At 39.8% G+C, this 22,070-nt stretch overlaps 1 protein-coding gene across 3 annotated transcripts in view; it reads left to right on the top strand.

Moving 5' to 3' along the window:
- SOX30 (SRY-box 30) overlaps positions 1–10,705 on the top strand; it is a 71,709-nt gene extending 61,004 nt beyond the window's left edge. For all 3 annotated transcript variants that reach the window (XM_025388116.1, XM_025388115.1, XM_025388114.1), the window contains one exon: positions 9,662–10,705. In XM_025388116.1, coding sequence (XP_025243901.1) covers positions 9,662–10,043 — 382 coding nt within the window. In that variant the 3' untranslated portion in view covers positions 10,044–10,705. The remainder of the gene's footprint in view (positions 1–9,661) is intronic.
- Positions 10,706–22,070: the final 11,365 nt, after the last annotated feature.

The following is a 22,070-nucleotide window of genomic DNA, read 5'->3' as shown; positions in this document are numbered from 1 at the left end:
GGTTTCTGTTGAGACGGGAGTATTAAAGTGTCTAACACCAATCTTTTTTTGTTTCTTACTTAACGAGTAAATCTGCTTCCCACTAGGGTATACCTACACCTCAATAGAAACAACTTTTGAGGTATATATTATGTTTTTTCAATTTATAATGGGATTGCCTGCTTTTGGGTCCTTAGCTCAGGACTGGAAGAAAGTGGAACCAGAGGATTAGATAGGGAGAAAGGGAGAATTTTGTTATCTAGGGTTGTTGTTGTTTTTTTTTTTTGAGACAGAGTCTCGCTCTGTTGCCCAGGCTGGAGTGCAGTGGCGCGATCTCCACTCATTGCAAGCTCTGCCCCCGGGTTCATGCCATTCTCCTGCCTCAGCCTCCCGAGTAGCTGGGACTACAGGCGCCCACCACCACGCCCGGCTAATTTTTCGTATTTTTAGTAGAGACGGGGTTTCACAGTGTGAGCCAGGATGGTCTCGATCTCCTGACCTCATGATCCGCCCGTCTCGGCCTCCCAAAGTGTTGGGATTACAGGCGTGCGCCACCGCGCCCGGCCTGTTTTGTTTTATGTAGAATCTTTTTATCTTTTGCGGCCTTAAGTATTTTAGTTCAAGGGATCAAACCTCAAGAGACTTTTAATTTAAGGCCAGGGGGTTGATAATCTGTTTTCATTGCTATCTTCTAGGATCTAGGATTTTACAGGAATTTTGGAGAATTTTACAAAATTTTTCCTAGATATAAGAATAATATGAAGGATGTAGATTGAATTTAATAAATGAATAAATTTGGGAACACTTGGCCTTAGTTAGAGCCTTGAGGCCTATAACAAAAATTGTGGAAATTATATTTGTTACATAATTAATTTTGTAATATGGCAAATGCTTGGACCCTATTTACTCACAGGATAGGCGAATAAGAGTCAATTACAATAGGCTGTGTACCACAATCTCACTCTAGCTGTTACTAGTTTTTTCTTTGTTGTATTTTTCTTTGTTTTAGTGTTTTGAGAGCTAAGAATTTTTACATGTCATTTTTATAACAATCCTGTGACTTGGGTATAATATTCCTCTACTTTTTCAGTTAATGGGATTAGTAAATGGATTAATAAATAACCTCATCAAGATTATACAGTGGCAGAGCCAATAGTCAAATTCAGGTTTGATTGATTTTGAATTTCATATTTGTCTTTTTTACTATATCAGTAAGACTTCTTTTATGATGGTTCCTCTTGATTGACAGCTGTTAGTTGCTAGCAGAGAATCATATGAAAAAAATATACTTTTGAATAAAAAACTCACATAGTCAAGTGGACGTTGGGGCAGGTAATGTTTCCTTACATATTACATAGATTAAATCCTAGAAGTCTATCTTACTCATTCATGACAAGGCTTGTAAGATTTGGCTGTTAATGTACAAATTATCTGACACTTTAAGGAACATTTTTAAAGGAAGCTCTTGAAAGTAAGTTCTTTGTTTTTGAGATAGAGTCTTGCTCTGTCACCCAGGCTGGAGTGCAGTGGCATGATCTTGGCTCACTGCAACCTCTGCCTTCGGGGTTCAAGCAATTCTCCTCTTTGAGCCTCCCGAGTAGCTGGGACTACAGGTGCCTGTCATCATGCACAGCTAATTTTTGTATTTTTAGTAGAGATGGGGTTTTACCATATTGGTCAGGCTGGTCTCGAACTCCTGACCTCAGGTGATCCACCCGCCTCAGTCTCCCAAAGTGCTGGGATTACGGGCATGAGCCACCATGCCTGCCCAAAAGTAAGTTCTTAGAAGACAAAAACTACCTTTTTCATTAATACTATTATTGCTAATTAATAATAATGCTATTGGAAGAACCAAATGAAGTGACTAAGTAATTATACTGAATTTTATTTCATTTAAGAATGTCAGAGCAGTATGTCAATTATAAACATTAAGCTATGCATAGTTTTTTAGAAAAGAACACTAGCCTTATGAATTATAGTATTTTTCAATTGTTTTTCTGACTTATACCTGTATGTGTCTGATGATAATTTTTCCAAGGAAATAGATTATTTATGACTGTCTAGATAGTATATTTCAGTAAACTCTAAATGCCAACATTAATTGATTCTCTCTCAATTTTTCTTTTCTCCCAATTGATAATGGAATCTCCTGTAAAGAATATTTCTGAGTGGGTGCAGTGGCTCATGCCTGTAATCTCAGCACTTTGGGAGGCCGAGGCGGGCAGATGACCTGAGTTCAGGTGTTTTAGATCAGCCTGGTGAACATGATGAAACCCCGTCTCTCCTAAAAATACAAAAATTAGCCAGGTGTGGTGGGGGGCACCTGTAATCCCAGCTACTTGGGAGGTTGAGGCAGAGAACCGCTTGAACCCGGGAGGCAGAGGTTGCAGTGAATCAGGATCACACCACTGTACTCCAGCCTGGGCACCAGAGTGAGACCATGTCTCAGAAAACCAAAAAATGTTTTTTTTCACCAAACAGTTCATTTTGCCCTGTGTATGTAGAGTAAAAATCAAGTAGGCTAGGTGGTTTAATCAAGGAGTCACTTTACAAAACAGGTGGACACTCAAAAGTGCTGCTCCCCATCTCTGGGGCTAACATCTTATTCCTGCCTTCAGATCTTAACCATCATCATACTGTGTTTATCAAAATGCTCTCTTTCTGTGTACTGCATTAGTTCTTCAGACTAGTTCTTTTCTCCCTACCCCTTCCTCTTTCTTCTTCTTGCAGTATATTGGGCTTTCATATTCAAGGGCGATACATAGGATCTTCATTCTGTTGGCCATTGAGTAAAAAATATGTGTTTAAAATCTATTGTAATTAGGGATAAAGAAAAGATATGAAGACAAATGGGGATTTACTAGCTTGAAATATATGGAAAATACACTCAGATATATGGTGGGGAAGTTCAAAGAATTCCTGGATTTGTAAAATAGCATCGAAATTGTAAAATTTTAGGCAAATGAATAAAAGGTTAAACGCAATTCTCTTTAACCTTTGTTTGGGTCAGAGACCCATTTGAGAATTTGATGGAAGTTATAGACTTCTTCCATAAAAATGCATATCTACATACATATACAAACTTTTGCCTAAACTTTTATGGAGGAGGGAAACTTACAGTCCTAAAACATGATAGACTTCGTTAACATAGAATACCTTCTGCTGTAACTAGCTAGAAATATTGAATTTAAATATGAATAATTTAATACCTACGTGAACTCACCAGCAAGGAACTCACCATGTGCCAAAATGATCAACAAGTTGAAAACTAGTTATAATGTTCCTGGAGATGATTTTCAGATTCAGAAATAGTTACATTGGTTATAAACTTGGGTTTTAAGCTGGATATGCTGTCACGCGCCTGTAGTCCCAGCCAAGTACTTGGGAGGCTGAGGTGGAGTTTAAGGCCAGCCTTGGCAACAAATTGTGATCCTGTCTCTAAAACAAAAACAAACAGAAAAAAACATAAACTTGAGTTTTAATGTCTGCGAAGCGAATAGAGATGAGGTTTTGACCCTGCTCTGCTCCCCTGTTCAAGGTGGTGATAGGTACTGAAACTAAAACCTCTCTATAAAGCCAAGACCCTGGAAGGAATTTTTTTCTTTCTTTCTCTTTTTTTTTTTTTGACAGAGTCTTGCTCTGCCTGCCCGACTGGAGTGCAGTGGTGTGATCTCAACTCACTGCAGCCTCTGCCTCCAGGGTTCAAGCAATTCTTGTTCCTTAGCCTCCTGAGTAGCTAGGATTACAAGTACAAGCTACCGTGCCTGGTTAATTTTTGTATTTTTATTAGAGACTGAGTTTTGTCATGTTAGTCAGGCTGGTCTTGAACTCCTGGCCATAAGTGATCTGCCCACCTTGGCCTCCTAGAGTGTTGGGATTACAGGCATGAGCCACCACACGGGCTGGAAGGACTTTTTAACCTTGATAAAAGGAATAGAAAGTTTTTGTCATTGATCCAGGTAAAGCATAGAAGAATCTTGTTTTTACCCAGGGCTCTATGTGACTTTCATTAGAAATAAAATTCCCAAGGTGTTTCACACATTGGTTCAGAGTCTAAAATCATCCTATCCACTGGATGTAGACATTTCTTTTTCTTTTGAGATGCAGTTTCGCTCTTTTTGCCCAGGCTGGAGTGTAATGCCATGATCTCGGCTCACTGCATTGCCTCCTGGGTTCAAGTGATTCTCCTGCCTCAGCCTCCTGAGTAGCTGGGATTATAGGTGCCCACCACCATGTCCAGCTAATTTTATATTTTTAGTAGAGATGGGGTTTCACCCGTCTCTACTGCAAGTCCAGTGAGACCTAGTTAGCTAGACTTTTCAGGATAGAGTACCAGAGAAAAGAGCTACACACAGAGGGAACTCCAAATGACTGTGTAGGGCCCCTCTTGAATATTCAGTGAAGTACTAATTAGTGAATACTTGTGAAGAAACAACCCAAGGCGGTGAGAGAACCACCTGAAAGGATTAGAGAAAACAGTATCTGACAATCATGCACGAACAGTGCTGGGAATAGTGCCACTAACTAGATTAGAAAACTTCTATGGGGCACAGAACATTTGGTACTCAGAAGGGTCTTGCTTCAGATAGCCTTAGCCTAAATGTTGCTATGGTCACAACTAAAAAAATTTTTTTTTTTTTTTTTTTTACGGGGTGAGTCTTACTACATCACCCAGGCTGCAGTGCAGTGGCATGAGCATAGCTCATTGCAGCCCTGAACTCCTGGGCCTAAGCAATCCTTCTTCCTAAGCCTCCTGAATAACTGGGACTACAAGTGTGCACCACCATGTCCAGCTAATATTTTCATTTTTTTGTAGAGACAGGGCCTCGCGTTGTTGCCCAGGCTGGTTTCAAGCTCCTGGCCTCCCAAAGTGCTGGAATTACAGGCATGAGCCATTGTGCTCTAATTTTTTTTTTTTTTTTTTTGAGACGGATTCTCACTCTGTCGCCCAGGCTGGAGTGCGGTGGCATAATCTTGGCTCGCTGCAACCTCAGCCTCCCAGGTTCGAGCAAGCAATTCTCCTGCCTCAGCCTCCGGAATACCTGGGACTACAGGCCACACCACCACGCTCAGCTAATTTTTGTATTTTTAGTAGAGACGAGGTTTCACCATGTTGACCAGGCTGGTCTCAAACTCCTAACCTCAGGTGATCCACCCGCCTTGGCCTTCCAAGGTGCTGGGATTACAGGCGTGAGCCACCATGCTCAGCTCAAAACTCTTAAAAGCAAGACCTGAAAGGACCAACTTGTTTCTAAGTTATTTAACTGCATCCAAGAGCAAAGTTTAAGAACAGAAATAGAATCAAATGATTAAAAAGGTAAGTGAGAATACAGTTCATTTTTGAGATGACAGCACAGGGAGCTCCATGGACCTAGTCTCTAGCAAACTAGTGTAACTGGTGAAAACTATTTTTAAAAACCAACCATTCAAGTCTCTGGAAGTTACTGGGCGTGGTGGTGTACCTGTAGTCTCAGCTACTTGGGAGGCTGAGGCAGGAAGATTGCTTGAGCCCAGCAATTTGAGACTGCAGTGAGCTATGATCATGCCACTGCATTCTGGCGTGGGTGACAGAGCAAAATCCCATCTCTTAAATTATATAGATAAAATATATATATAAGTAATGATAATATTTTATATATATATATAGGACATCCAGAAGGCCACACACATATCCAGAACTAGACCCATGTTCAGAAAACACACGAAAAGACCCCGAGCTTTTAACTGACTGATCTGTAGGCTCTGTGTAAGCAGGAAGTAAAGACTAAGGCTGAATTGAAAACAGCCTGGCTAAGTATGTAAGGAGTGCCCCAACTCAAAGCCAATCTGCAAAGACCAGGATAATATTTTTTGTTTTGTTTTTGTTTCTAGGTTTTTAAGGAAATCTCTTTCAAATTTGTGACCGCTAAGCTAATTGAACAGAGATTTCAGTGACCATGCATAACAAAGAATACAGTCTTTACAAAAATACTCTAGAAAACCAAATAAACAACTACAATCCCAAACAAGCAACAACAACAGACCTTGGATAAGGGAAATAATTTGATTTCTAGTGGCATCACATTATAATATTCAAAACATCCAGTTTTCAACAAAAAGTTACAAGATATGCAAAGAAACAAGAAAGTAGGGCGTTCACAAGGAAAAGATAGTAGTAGTAACTATCCCCAAGGAAGGTGAGACATTGGATTTACTAGACAGTTTAAATCAGCTGTTTTAAATATGCTCAAGGAACTAAAGGAAACCGGGAGAACAATGTCTTACCAAATAGATCATATCAATAAGGAGATAGAAATAAAAAAAAGAACCAAAGTCAAATCCTCAAGCTAAAGATTGCAATAATTTCTTATAAGACTTACCAGTCATACATTGAAATAGTGTTTCTAGTTTCCATTACTGATATTCTCCTGTTCCTTATGACAGACCTTTTAGGTTGACAGAACAGGCATTGCTATCCCTATTTTATAGAAGAAGGATACAAGGATCAGATAAAGTAAGATTTACTTAAGTTTACCAGGTTCTTATGTGGCATAGCTAGAACTAGAGCCTGGGTAGGGTGGCATGGTAGTTAGGAGAACAAGTTCTGGAGTCAAATTGGCTGATTCTGTCTACCACTTACTAATTCTACCATTTTGAGCAAGTTATTTAACCTTTTTAAAGCTCCATTTCCTCATCTGTACAGTGGAGATATTTATAGTATCTATCCGTTAGGGTCATTCTGAGTGTCGTTCAGTGTTATATTGAAATAATATATACACTCCTTGGCCAATGCCTAAAAAATAGTAAATGCTTACCTATTGGATAATATTATTATTTGGACTATTCTAAGTAATGTTTTTCTCCCTACACCATGATGCTTTTATAGTTTTTTACTTTCACTCATGTAACCTTCTAGGATTGCCTTTGTCTTAATTGATCTTTTTGTTCTCTGAACATAACACTAACTCGTCTTTACCAAACCAAAATAGTCACTATAATGCTGGCATTATAGACTTTAGCACATGTCTAATATATACTTAGATTTTATGTTTTTTAAAAAATGATCTACCAAACCTTAACATAGCATCTTGCCTACACTGAGTCCTGAAAAAGATAGTTATTGGGTGAATTATTTCTAGCTGAAGTGAAGGCTTTGTGGAAGGGAGATATTTTTGTTTTATTGATACATAACATTTTACATATTTATGGGGTACATGTCATAAATATGTATAAAATGTGTAATGATCAAGTCAGGGTATTTGGGTTATCTGTCACCTTCATTATTTATCATTTCTTTATATTGGGAACATTTTTAGTCCTCTCTTATAGCTACTTTGAAATACACAAGACATTATTGCTAACTACAGTCACCCTACAGTGCTACTGAGCATTAGAACTTATATCTTCTAATTGTATGTTTGTACCCATTAGTCAGCCTCTTATCATCCTTGAATTATCTGTGGAATTCAATGGATGGAGAGACCTGCTATATGAGCGAAGTTGTGCTAGCCAGAAGCACAGTGTATTTGGCCGTGCGCGGTGGCTCACACCCATAATCCCAACACTTTGGGAGGCCGAGGCAGATGGATCACCTGAGGTCAGGAGTTCGAGACCAGACTGGCCAACATCGTGAAACCCTATCTCTACTAAAATACAAAAATTAGCTGGGCATGGTGGTGGGCACCTGTAATCCCAGCTACTTGGGAGACTGGGACAGGAGAATTGCTTGAACCTGGGAGGCAGAGATTGCAGTGAGCCAATTTCATGCCACTGCACTCCAGCCTGGGTGACAGAGCAAGACTCTGTCTCAAAAAAAAAAAAAAAAAAAAAAAAAAAAAAAAAAAAAGAAGCACAGTATATTCAGGACATGTATATTAAATTTAAAATGCCTGAACTAAGAGTGGCAGTAGGCATGGAAACCTGAAAAATTTTAGAAACTTTACCTCATTTGTTATAATTAACACCAGCAAGGTACCTAGTACTTGAAGATTTGGGGGTAGGGCATAGTTTCAGAATTTGAGATAATGTCTAGTCTGTCATACTTAGGTTTTTAAAAGTATGGAAACAAAGTTGGGGTGTGTGTGTGTGTAAAGGCAAGAAATGAAACACTTAACTTGCCATGGGTTTTGCTGATGAGTATGATCATTATGTTTATGATTATCTGTCACTAGATGGTTGGACTCTACCTTTTCCTATAATTCCTGTTTTATGCCTTTGAAAGAGAATAATACTTAAAAAAATTGACAAATGGGTCTGAGTGGCAGAATTTTTGAGGTGTAATGTTTTTTAAAAATTATTTTTTTTTAGATGAAGTCTCACTATATTACCCAGGCTGGCTTCAAACTCCTGGGCTCAAGTGATCCTCCGCCTCAGCCTCCTGAGTAGCTGGGACTACAGGCATGCACTACTGTGCCCAGAAAGTGGCAGAAATTTTGGATGTGCCATTTTTTTTTTTTTTTTTTAGACGAAGTCTTGCTCTGTCGCCCAGGCTGGAGTGCAGTGGCACAATCTCCGCTCACTGCAACCTCCGCCTCTTGGGTTCACGCCGTTCTCCTGCCTCAGCCTCCCAAGTAGCTGGGACTACAGGTGCCCACCACCATGCTCGGCTAATTTTTTATATTTTTAGTAGAGATGGGGTTTCACCATGTTAGCCAGGATGGTCTCGATCTCCTAACCCTGTGATCCGCCTGCCTTGGCCTCCCAGAGTGCTGGGATCACAGGCGTGAGCCACTGCACCCGGCCAAAAAACCGTAATTTGTAAAACTGCAAAATGTCTTTTTGATTCTTCACATTCTTGCCCTCCAAAAAATGTTTTGGAAAAGACCTTTAAGATCATAGTTTACTATCAGTTTTAAATCTTTCTAGTAGTAACAGTGTTTTAAATTTACTTTACTATTGAATGTCAATGAAAAAATTTAAGTTGTCTTCTGTTTCAGTGCCTCAATATTCCGGATCTCTAGATTTCAATGTAGTTATACATTCCCCCCCCCCACCATGAGCTTCCTTTTCAAAAAAAAAAACCAGGAAAAACAACTATTGCACCATTGCATTGTTTACTAAGTGTCAATTCTGTTTGTTTTTGTTTTTGTTTTTGAGACGGAGTCTCACTCTGTCACCAGGCTGGAGTGCAGTGGCACAATCTCAGCTCACTGCAACCTCTACCTCCTGGGTTCAAGCGATCCTCCTGCCTCAGCCTCCTGAATAGCTGGGACTATAGGCACACACCACCACGCCCAGCTAATTTTTTGTGTTTTTAGTAGAGATAGGGTTTCACTATGTTGGCCAGGATGGTCTCAATCTCTTGACCTCATATTCTGCCCACCTCGGCCTCCCAAAGTGTTGGGATTACAGGTGTGAGCCTCCACGCCCAGCCACTAAGTGTCAATTCTTAGCATAGCTCAACACACATCTGCATTTCCAAAACCTTATGTGGTATGAGGCATCATGAGAGAAAGACCAGAATTAGCAATTTTGTTATCATGGTTGTCAAAAGGTAAGAAGCCTGAGGCTAATGATAGATAACAGTGCTGGTTTCTTGTGGATGGGGACTGGGCAGTGGGAAAAGAGCAGAGGAATACATGAAGTGGTTGCAGAAAGGAACTTTCCAAGCCCCGAAGAGGATGCATTAACTTGCTGTGTTAGTCTGTATGCAAGGCAGTATGTGGGCAAGATCTAATTCCTTGTTTGTGTTTTTCTGCTGCAGTACATGCCCTTACAGTCGGCCTCCCTTTGGCTATGGAAATTTTCCGAGTTCAATGCCAGAATGCCTTGGTTATTATGAAGACAGGTACCAAAAACATGAGGCTATATTTTCAGCTTTAAATAGAGACTATTCTTTTAGAGACTACTCAAGTGAACGCACACACAGCGAAAATTCTCGGAGTTGTGAGAACATGAATGGAACTTCTTTCTATAACAGTCATAGCCACAGTGGGGAAGAATACTTAAACCCTGTGCCTCAACTGGACATTGGAGCCTTGGAGAATGTCTTCACAGCCCCGACATCAACTCCTTCTAGCATCCAGCAAGTCAATGTCACTGACAGTGATGAGGAGGAAGAAGAAAAAGTGCTCAGGGATTTATAATTTTAAAACAAATATGCACAGAAAATAAACATTTCTTAAAATATATTCTGGGTCAGTTGGTATGAGAAAAAAAAAGCCTAGAATTCTTTGTTGAAAGTTTTTTCAGTCATGATTTGAGGAGTTAAAACCAAATGCAATTTATGTCTTCATAAAATTTTCATTAGTGAAACTAGAGTCTGGATGTTTCATTGTAGGAATATTTAAGTTATTAAGTAGTTTATTTTTAATGGCTGAAATTTGCATCAACATATATTATTATTACTTTATCCTGGAACATGCAAAATACTGAAGCCTCACAATTGTATGTGAGGGGAAAAGGGGTATAAATCTAGCATAGTGTGATTTTTATTTTATCTCAGGATACATTTTTTTTAATGATTTTTTGTTTGCTGTTTATGTAATACTTATGGATGTTGTCAATTTTTGATGTAACATTTTGAAAGTATTTTGACAACTCTTAGTGAACTTGGACTCGGTTGCTAAATTTAACTTACACTAATAACAAATTATAAGTTCCAAATGTGTTTTAATGGCACCTGGGTGATTCCTTCAGCTAAATTTAGTCATTTCTGTTTCTAAATATTTTATCATTTTAAAGTATTTTTTTCCATTTGGCATACATTGTTCTTTGTTGTAATTAAATAAACATAGATAAAATTGTTCTTGTTGAATGTTTTCTGTTTGGGGGATAGAAATAAGCAAACAGAATATTATTCATAGAAGATTGTTTTCTGTACCATATACAGATACTCATTTTTACCTAATAGTCTCCAGAATTGCATAGATTCTATTAGCTCACATGAGACTTAAACATGTATCAACAAAGATGTGCACACATTCTGATGCCATTTCCAAACTCTTTACACATATGTACACGTGACTTAAGCACGTCCCAGAATGGAAGAGCTCTTCCAGATTTGGCTCAAGCAGCTGTCTTGAAAACTGTGAAGTTTATTTAAGAGCATGTGGAATTTATTTAATTCACGATCAACAAAAAAAAAACTCTAGCTGTGACATAACCTCCTGGTAAGTACCCAGTTAGGGATTGAGAAGGCCTTTTTAGAACAGTATCAGGACGGCCAGAGTTGAGATCATGGTAAAAGATCTCTAAGGTACAAAGTGAATTGATGATGGGAAATAGTCACCAACCAATACACTTTTTCTTCAATTACCATATAATTTATGCAAATTGAGATCCTGCTACTTAAAACAGTGTGGAAATTGTGTGTGGAAATCTCTTCTAAGCTTCCACGTTCTTCCTTTACTACACCTGTATTTGTTTCTTAAACAAAATTTCTTAATGTAATACATTTCATCAGACAACGTTTATTGTACGACATTTCCCAATACAAATTTTGTTTTCATGGTTTTATATTCTTTATTACTATGCTCAATGCCATTTTGATGTCGTTAAAGAGCAAAACTAGAATTTCTTGGTGATAGCAAACATTATGTCACCTCACATCTGAACTAAAGTAACATTTGATTGTCTACACATTTGATATCTATACCATTAAGGAGAAATGGATGCAACAATTTGACCTATTTTACCTCATCTCATTTAATAGCACCTTTGTGACTAACTGGATTTTTACCATAGACCTTATTATAGACAAATTGGTTGGTGGAATCACTGTATAAAGCAGTGAATGAGATAAAGCATAGGTCAGTATATCCTAACTGCCTGTCTGTAGGGTAGCCCTGCCCCTCTCCAATTCTTTCCTTAAACTTTTCTTTTAATGGCTAACGCTGGGCAATTCTTTTACTCTTCCTCTTCCTCAGTGCTGGGATCAGAAGCCAGGAGTTTAGATTGTTTAGATCCACAGTACGATTTGGGCTGGGAAATATGAGTATTTCATTTAGAAAGTACCTAATTGCAGATAAGCATTCCCAACTACAAATGCCCATATCTGATCATTTACAGCTTTTCAAACCACCGACTAGAGATCTACAGACCAAACAAAGCCCTGCCCCACTGGCAGTAATTCATCTGCCTTTCTAAGTCATCAAGTGAAATTCTCCAAGTTCAAAGCCACAAGTACTTTCTAATAGGTCTCACTGCCTTGTTTGTTAGGTAATGACATTTGTTATAAGAATAGTCTCAAAATATGTTGAAATCTCAATATGTTTAGAATGTCACTCAGCTGTTCTATGCTTTGGGCAAAACTGCTCTGGCTATTTGCAAATGAAAACTAGTTTCACTGCAAATTGACTGAAAATAGAGTTAGTCTGAACTTTCAAGGAGCTGAGTTACCAAATTTAGGAGGTCAAGAGCAGTATTTCTTTACATTTGTCAGTGAGATCCAAGCCTTTTAGATATTCTGACAAAATTTGGTCAAATAAGTTTGGAAAAAACATGTCACACCCCACCTTAAAGAGTGTCAGTGTCCATTATTATTGTTATGCCTCAAAAGTCTTACAGTAAAGAAACATGTTAAACTCTATTTCAGCATTTCCCAATCTTATTTAGGGTGAACTCCCCCAACTTTTTGTGTTAACATATCACCTACTAACATCTCACAGAGCACACTTCAGAAAACAATAATAGCTGGTGGCTTTGGTTTAAAAATTGTTGACTTTGCATATGGTTTTCTGCATTGGGTAGTTCAAACTCCTTAGTGAAAGCACTGGCTGAATAAAGTTTTCTTCATTGTATCTTAATGGTCTTAAAAGATTGAAAAACTGAAACTTATAATTGTTAATTTACTGGCTACTAAACTGGCTTTTTAAATGATACTTTAAGTTCTGGGATTTATGTGTAGAACGTGCAGTTTTGTTACATAGGTATACGTGTGCCATGGTGGTTCGCTGCACCCAACAACCCATCATCTACATTAGGTGTTTCTTCTAACGCTATCCCTCCCCTAGCCCCCTACCCCCTGACAAGCCCCGATGTGTAATGTTTCCTTCCCTGTGTCCACGTGTCCTCATTGTTCAGCTCCCACTTATAAGTGAGAAGATGCGATGTTTGGTTTTCTGTTCTTGTGTTAGTTTGCTGAGAATGATGGTTTTCAGCTTCATCCATGTCCTTGCAAAGAACGTAAACTCATACTTTTTTATGGCTGCATACTATTCCATAGTGTATATGTGCCACATTTTCTTTATCCAGTCTATCGCTGATGGGCATTTGGGTTGGTTCCAAGTCTTTGCTATTGTGAATAGTGCTGTAATAAACATATGTGTGCATGTATCTTTATAGTAGAATGATTTATAATCCTTTGGGTATATACCCAGTAATGGGATTGCTGGGTCAAATGGTATTCCTGTCTCTAGATCCTTGAGGAATCGCCACACTGTCTTCTACAATGGTTGAACTAATTTACACTCCCACCAACAGTGTAAAAGCGTTTCTGTTTCTCCACATCCTCTCCAGCATCTGTTTTCTGACTTTTTAATGATTGCCATTCTAACTGGCATGAGATGGTTTCTCACTGTGGTTTTGATTTGCATTTCTCTAATGACCAGTGATGATGAAATTTTTTTGATATGTTTGTTGGCTGCATACATGTCTTCTTTTGAGAAGTTCATATCCTTTGCCCACTTTTGGATGGGGTTGTTTCTTTTTCTTGTAAATTTGTTTAAGTTCCTTATAGATTCTGGATATTAACTCTTTGTTAGATGGATAGATTGCAAAAATTTTCTCCCGTTCTGTAGGTTGCCTATTCACTGGGATGATAGTTTCTTTTGCTGTGCAGAAGCTCTTTAGTTTAATTAGATTCCATTTGTCAATTTTGGCTTTTGTTGCCATTGCTTTTGGTGTTTTAGTCATGAAGTCTTTGCCCATGCCTATGTCCTGAATGGTATTGCCTAGGTTTTCTCGTAGGGTTTTTATGGTTTTAGGTCTTACGTTTAAGTGTTTAATCCATCTTGAGTTAATTTTTGTATAAGGTGTAAGGAGGGAGTCCAGTTTCAGTTTTCTGCCTATGGCTAGCCAGTTTTCCTAACACCATTTATTAAATAAGGAATCTTTTCCCCATTGCTTGTTTTTGTCAGCTTTGTTAAAGATCAGATGGTTGTAGATGTGTGGCATTATTTCTGAGGCCTCTGTTCTGTTCCATTGGTTTATATATCTGTTTTGGTACCAGTACCATGCTGTTTTGGTTACTGTAGCCTTGTAGTATAGTTTGAAGTCAGGTAGCATGATGCCTCCAGCTTTGTTCTTTTTGCTTAGGATTGTCTTGGCTATATGGACTCTTCTTTGGTTCCATATGAACTTTAAAGTGGTTTTTCCTAATTCTGTGAAGAAAGTCAATGGTAGCTTGATGGGGATAGCACTGAATCTGTAAATTACTTTGAGCAATATGGCCATTTTCACAATATTGATTCTTCCTATCCATGAGCATGGAACGTTTTTCCATTTGTGTGTGTCCTTTCTTATTTCCTTGAGCAGTGGTTTGTAGTTCTTGAAGAGGTCATTAACATCCCTTATAAGTTGTATTCCTAGGTATTTTATTCTCTTCATAGCAATTGTGAATGGGAGCTCACTCAAGATTTGGCTCTCTGTTTCTCTATTATTGGTGTATAGGAATGCTTGTGATTTTTGCACATTGATTTTGTATCCTGAGACTTTGCTGAAGTTGCTTATCAGCTTAAGGAGATTTTGGGCTGAGACGATGGGGTTTTCTAAACATACAATCATGTCATCTGCAAACAGAGACAATTTGACTTCCTCTCTTCCCATTTGAATACCCTTAATTTCTTCCTCTTGCCTGATTGCCCTGGCCAGAACTTCCAATACTGTGTTGAATAGGAGTGGGGAGAAACGACATCCTTGTCTTGCACCGGTTTTCAAATGGACTGCTTCTAGCTTTCGCCCATTCAGTATGCAATATATTGACTGTGGATTTGTCATAAATAGCTCTTATTATTTTGAGAATCATTCCATCAATACCTAGTTTATTGAGAGTTTTTAGCATGTAGGGGTGTTGAATTTTTTTGAAGACCTTTTCTGCATCTATTGAGATAATCATGTGGTTTTCGTTATTGTTTCTGTTTATGTGATGGATTATGTTTATCGATTTGCATATGTTGAACCTGCCTTGCATCCCATGGATGAAGCCGACTTGATTGTGGTGGATAGCCTTTTTGATGTGCTGCTGGATACGTTTTGCCAGTATTTTATTGAGGATTTTTGCATTGATGTTCATCAGGGATATTGGCCTGAAATTTTCTTTTTCTTGTTGTGTCTCTGCCAGGTTTTGTTATCACGATGATTCTGGCCTCATAAAATGAGTTAGGGAGGAGTCCCTCTGTTTCTATTTAAACTGGTTTTTTAAGGAACGTTGATATTGCACCCAAGAATTCAAGCAGGCAAATGTGCTAAATAGATACACAAGTATGTTTTTCACTGTGTCAACCAGCTGTTGGTAGGATTACTCCTGAGGCAAAAAATATGAACTGCTTTTGAAAATTGTAGTTTGGAACTGATTTTGAAATGAACTTCTGGAGATTCTATGAACTGCTTGCAATATTTTAAAGTAGTATGATTTTGATGAGGGCGGAGTAATTCTGAAAATTTTTTGTCTTACATTTTGGAACAGATTTTGCTGGGACACATTTTTTTAGCTTTCTGGGTCTTCTTAACTTTTTAGATTTAAGAGAATTTTCAAAGGCATCACAATAAAACTACTTATCTAAAAACAAGTGTAGGAGTTGCTTTTTATCACATTCTACTTAACGAAAAATTTCACATCCTCTTGACAAATTTACCCTTTATCTCTGAATTCTGCTTTCAGACCACCCGATTCAACTTTACAAATCTCTCCTTTGTGATGATGAGTTTAACATGCACAAATCTTAGTAAAATTTTCTCAAAGTAATGAATATTTGTAAGAAAAGGTGGGGGATGGGAAAGGGCTGCTTGCAACACCTTTACATCTCTGGCTCTTTCTCTGAAACCACTTAAGGGTAATGTTCTTTTATTTTTATTTTTATTTTTTATTTTTTGAGGCGGAGTTTTGCTCTTGTTGCCCAGGCTGGAGTGCAACGGTATGATCTCAGCTCATTGCAACCTTTGCTTCTGGGTTCAAGCGATTCTCCTGCCTCAGCCTCCCGAGTAGCTGGGAGGGATTACAGGTGCGCGCCACCATGCCCGGCTAAATTTTTGTATTTTTAGTAGAGACAGGGTTTCACCATGTTGACCAGGCTGGTCTCAAATACCTGACCTCAGATGATCTGCCCACCTTGGCTACACAAAGTGCTGGGATTACAGGCGGGATTACAGGTGTGAGCCACTACACCCGGCCGAAATGTCCCCTTCCCTTCCCTCCCCTCCCCTCCCCTCCCCTTCTTCTCTTTTTTTTTTTCTTTTTTTTTGATGGAGTCTTACTCTGTCGCCTAGGCTGGAGTGCAGTGGCATGATCTCGGCTCACTGCAACCTCCACCTCCCCGGTTCAAGTGATTCTCCTGCCTCAGCCTCCCAAGTAGCTGGGATTACAGGCACGTGGCACCACTCCCAGCCAATTTTTGTGTTTTTTTAGTAGAGATGGGGTTTCACCATGTTGGCCAGGCTGGTCTCGAACTCCTGACCTCAAGTGATCCATCTGTCTCTGCCTCCCAAAGTGCTGAGATTACAGGCGTGAGCCACCACACCTGGTCCGAAATGTCCTATTTCTTAAAATAATGATCAGCATGTCCGGCCCTGTAGCTCACACCTATAATCCCAGCACTTTGGGAGGCCAAGGCAGGCAGACCACGAGGTCAGGAGATCGAGTCCATTCTGGCCAACATGGTGAAACCCCGTCTCTACTAAAAATACAAAAATTAGCCAGGCATGGTGATGCATACCTGTAATCCCAGCTACTCAGGAGGCTGAGGCAGAAGAATCGCTTGAACAAGGGAGCTGGAGGTTGCAGTGAGCCAAGATCACACCACTGCACTCCAGCCTGGCGACAGAGTGAGACTCCATCTCAAAAAAATAAAAAAAAAATAAATTATACACACACACACACACACACACACACGTATGTATATCTCAGCACCTTACCTGTATTTTTTTTTTTTTTTTTCTTTAGAAAGCTAAGTTTTTGCCTGTGCTCTCTGGGCACACTGTGGAGGCTGAGTAATCCTCCTGGAGAATGTCTTCTTTTAAGCCGTATGGAAGGTATAGGGTGACCAACTGTCCCGGTCTTGGTTTGCACAGGACTGAGGAGCAGGGGGTTCCTGAACATAAGACTTTCAGTGCTAACATCAGGAAACTCCTGGGCAAACTGTGATGAGTTGGTCACCCTAATGAGAGCGGCAGGCGGCTGCCAAATGCCTAGGCAGATAGGGGTGGGCCTGTGGTGAAACCCCACTCCAAGCCGGAGACAGTTTAAAGCCTGAAAGCCAAGCTACAAGTTAAATCATCGGACTGGATTGAGAAATTGTCTTCCCGTTTGGCCCGCTTTCCTCTGATTGGTCCTTACCCTTCACCTATTTTATATATACCTACCCTTTCCTAATTGGCTTTCTACACTATCATGCCCACCTTTGAGTGGTATCTTTGCTTTAAACATTTTTGCGTACTAACAAACCAATCAGCACATAAGCCCTATTCTGAGTCCCTAAAAGGCAGACCCAGCCACACGAAGAACTTTCCCGTCTTGAGGTAGGGGGACCAGCCCCATATCCCCTCTCTGCTAAAAGCTGTGTCATCACTCAATAAAATTCTTCTCTGCCCTCCTCACTCTTCAATGTCCTGCCTATCTTCATTCTTCTTGGGCGTGGTACAAGAGCTCAAGAAGGCCCAATGCAGGTACAAACTATCACACAGGTGAGCTGGGGCATGCCAGCGTGGCTGAGCGACATCTGGGCGGGGCGTCATCAGCCAGGGGTCCCCAGCTTGCAAAGTGACCGAGAAGAAAAATCCTACATCAATAATAAAGAAAATGAATGTTGAATTATTCAGAAAGCTGGCTTATGCAGAGTATGTTATTCAGCTGTAGGACTTGAAATTACCATGCCTTACACTTGAAGGCAGATTACAGCTGAATTTGTGTGGCGCCTGTTAGGAAGGCATGGAATAAGATATAGGAAGTGTGGGACTCTAAGGGAACTGGAGAAATGTAACTGTTCAAAATTGGGTTGCTTTTATCAGATACCTTTAAGTTTACTTGGAAGACTCAAAGAAAAATCATCAAAGCTGTACCTTTTAGTGATATTTCACTTTACAAACCAGGGACAGAGTGCATTTTTCTTAACACGGAGTTTTTGTTTCAAACTTTTGTACTGTTTCCCCAACAATGATAAAGGAATATTGGCCTAGAGTCTTTTTTATTTTCTTCTTTTCTTTTCTTTTGAGACACAGTTTCATTCTTTTGCCCAGGTTAGAGTGAAGTGGCACAATCTTGGCTCACTGCAACCTCTGTCCCCTGACACCTGGGTTCAAGTGATTCTCCTGCCTCAGTCTCCCAAGTAGCTGGGATTATAGGCGCCCACCACCATGCCTGGCTAATTTTTGTGTTTTTAGTAGAGATGGGGTTTCGCCATGTTGTCCAGGCTGGTATCGAGCTCCTGACCTCAGGAGATCGACCCACCTCGGCCTCCTGAAGTGCTAGGCTTACAGGCATGAGCCACTGCTCCCGGCCTGGCCTAGAGTCTTTGGTGCAACACAAAGCTAGGCTGTTTTGGCACAGATAATGTCCCAACTATTTTTAGGTGTCTCTGAGACACCATCTATGGCAGTGGTTTTCAAATGTTGTCGATGCACCACCTCCAACAAAATGACTCTGAATGCTTGTTAAAAATGCAGCCAATCCTCAGACCTATAGAATCAGAACTTGGGCTAGAGCCTGTGAATATGCATTTTTAGTAAGCTTTTCAGGTGATTCTTATGTATATTTACCTGACACCATAACATTTTTTTGACAATATGTAATGTTTGCAAGACTTATTTTCAAATTTTATGTATGAAAACAACATAACCACACTAAAGGGAATTTTCCAAGGAGAAACAAGCCTTTAACCATCCAATAATCATTTTTTTATGATGCTCTTTCTAATATTTGTTTATATACACACACATCTTTCACACGATTATACTCACAGCACATACACAGTCTCGCATTTTCTCAATATTTTGTCATGAGCTGTTTCTCATACTCTATGCTTTCATAAATGATCACCTTCCATGTTTGTATAATATTGCTTCAGGCAGATGTGCCATAATTAATCATATCAAAGAGTTGGGATTGTAGTTTCTTCTAAAGAGATTTCAGAAATTTGTCCTGGTAAATGTCAATGATGAGATCTTAGAGTGAGTTCTCTTACTGACAAATGAAAAGGAGGGGTTTTCTTGAAGCAGCCATCATTCCAGTGGCATGAAGGGCTTTAAGGTCAGAATTGTGCTGAGGTCATTGTAAATCCAAGCACTGAATAGCTAGGGCCAGCAGACTCATCTCAGGAGGACTTTGTTTTTTTATTTATTTATTTATTTTTGAGACAGAGTCTCCCTCTGTTGCCCAGGCTGGAGTGCAGTTGAGCGATCTCAGTTCTCTGCAGCCTCTCCCTCCCAGGTTCAAGTAATCTTCTGCCTCAATCTCCCAAGTAGCCGGGATTACAGGCCCCCATCACTATGCTTAGCTAATTTTTCTATTTTTAGTAGAGACGGAGTTTCACTATCCAGGAGGGCTTTAGATCACAACATGAAGGATGACAACGAAGATGTGGAAAGAAGGGTGCTTCCTGGTGTCCCTCCTGCCGAGGGGGACGTGATACGCATTAGTTCTCCTTGTTGGACAGTCTTTGCTATGTGACTTCCCCTGCCTAATTGCTATTCATTCTTCACATCTCAGTGTAGAGGTCCACCAGTTGTTTCCCAATGGCTGCTTTCCTTTTCTTTTTTAGTAATAGAACCTGAGTTTTTAGTTATGTACATGGCCATTCTGAAAAAAGACTTTGTTTCATCTCCTGAAGCAAGGTGTGACCAAGTACCCAAGCTCTGGACTATAACATTACAATGGAAGTTTCATATGCACCTTCCAGAAAATATTTTTAAAGGAAGAGATTATACCCTTCTCTGCCCTTTTGTCCTTCCTACTGTGAGGAATATGGGAGGGATGGTTGGAATGTGAGCAACCCTTTTGGACTACATAGGACTCATGCTGAAGAGGGTCAAAAAACAAGATGGGAGCATCATACCAGCAATGGATTACTTTCCTCAGGACTTTTATATGAGAGAAAAATGTATTTCTACCTAGTTTAACCCACTATAATTTTGTGTTCTGTGTCACATGCAGCTGAACCAAATTCTAACTCATTCAGAATTCTTCCCTCCGGAAAGCATTCTCTCATTTTCAAAGACTAATTGTTCCTGCTTTGTGTTCCCATAGCAACTTTGTTTATATCTCCCCCTAGATTCTAAGCTCCTTGGGGGCCAACCATGACCCATGTCTTCTCCTAGAAACTAGAAAAAAGAAGTATACATTGACTAGCAGAATAACAAATGCATCCCTGTATTCTAAACCTGACTAATGGAATTCATAGGCTGGCTGGCAAGCAGTGCTTCTTATGTCTGATTGCCCATATAAATTACCATGAAGCTTAAAAATAAAAGAAAGAGGAAAAAAAGAAATTCCCTGAACTGCTGGCATTTGAATATTTGAGGATGCAACCTAAGAATCTGTATCTTTTAAAGGCTTCCGAGGTGATCTTGAAACCCACCAGGTAATGATTTACAAAATGGAATTTGGGGCCAGGAACAGTGGCTCACGCCTGTAATCCCAGCACTTTGGGAGGCTGAGGTGGGCAGATTGAAAGGTCAGGAGTTTGAGACCAGCCTGGCCAACATGGTGAAACTCCATCTCTACTAAAAATATAAAAATTAGCCAGATATAGTGGCACGCACCTGTAATCCCAGCCACTCGGGAGGCTGAGGCAGGAGAATTGCTTGAACCTCGGAGGTGGAGGTTGCAGTGAGCGGAGATCATACCACTGCACTCCAGCCTGGGTGACAGAGCAAGACTCCATCTAAAAAAAAAAAAAAAAAAAAAAAAAAGAAATGGAATTTGGGAGCTAAGGGATAACATCGGGATTTTCCTCCTATCAACATCCCATTTTCCTTTCCTTTCTTCCATGTCACTTTAAGAGCTAATAGTTCAGTCCCTTTCCAAAGTCAAGCTCGAAGCAATTGTTGCACTCTGAGAATGATTTCCAACACGTAGATAAATGGGTGGTGAGAGACTGAACAGAGAGGTTCAAACATCGTCGCAGGAGGGTTTTTGCACTAATAATAAATATAAGCACAAAAATAATTTCATTTTTTCTGACCAGGAGTGGTGGCTCATGCCTGTAATCCTAGTACTTTGGGAGGCTGAAGCAGGTGGATCACTTGAGTCCAGGAGTTTAAGACCAGCCTGGGCAATGTGGTGAAACCCCCACTTCTACAAAAACTACAAAAATTAGCAGGCATGGTGGCGCATGCCTGTAGTCCCAGCTACTCAGCGGGCTGAGGTGGGAGGATTGCTTGAGTGTAGGAGGCAGAGGCTTCAGTGAGCTGAGACTGTGCCACTGCACTCCAACCTGGGCAGAAGAGTGAGACCTTGTCTCAAAAAAAAAAAAAAAAAAAATTCTTTTTTTCAAAGCACTCATTATTACCTGTAATTGTCTTACTTTCTCACTTAATTTTTCCCCACCAACCCCCACTACTAGAAGCTCCAAAAGAATGGGAACATTATATCTCTTGCTTGATGTATTATCCCTAACACCTACCACTGTGCCTGCAATGTATTGCATGCTCATTAAATATTTGTTGAATTAATTAGTAGAAGGTACAGTTTATTGAGCACCTAGTATATGCCACTGTATCTGATGGTTTATGTGATTATCTCACTTAGTTCTTATAACGAGCTTGTAAATAGGTGTTATCATCTTTATTTAGCCAATGAAAAAAATTGAAGACTCATAGAGGTAAAGCGACTTATCCAACACCACCCCGCAAGTAATGGCAGAGTTAAGACCTGAACTCCAGTCTGTCTGCCTCCAAACTCAGCAGTCTTTCTGCTCTGCCACGTTAACCTTGCTGACAAACAATCCTGGGGTAAGATCCAC

Source organism: Theropithecus gelada, chromosome 6, assembly GCF_003255815.1.
Source record: "Theropithecus gelada isolate Dixy chromosome 6, Tgel_1.0, whole genome shotgun sequence".
Lineage (NCBI taxonomy): Eukaryota > Metazoa > Chordata > Mammalia > Primates > Cercopithecidae > Theropithecus > Theropithecus gelada.
This window is presented reverse-complemented; position numbering and strand designations above follow the sequence as displayed.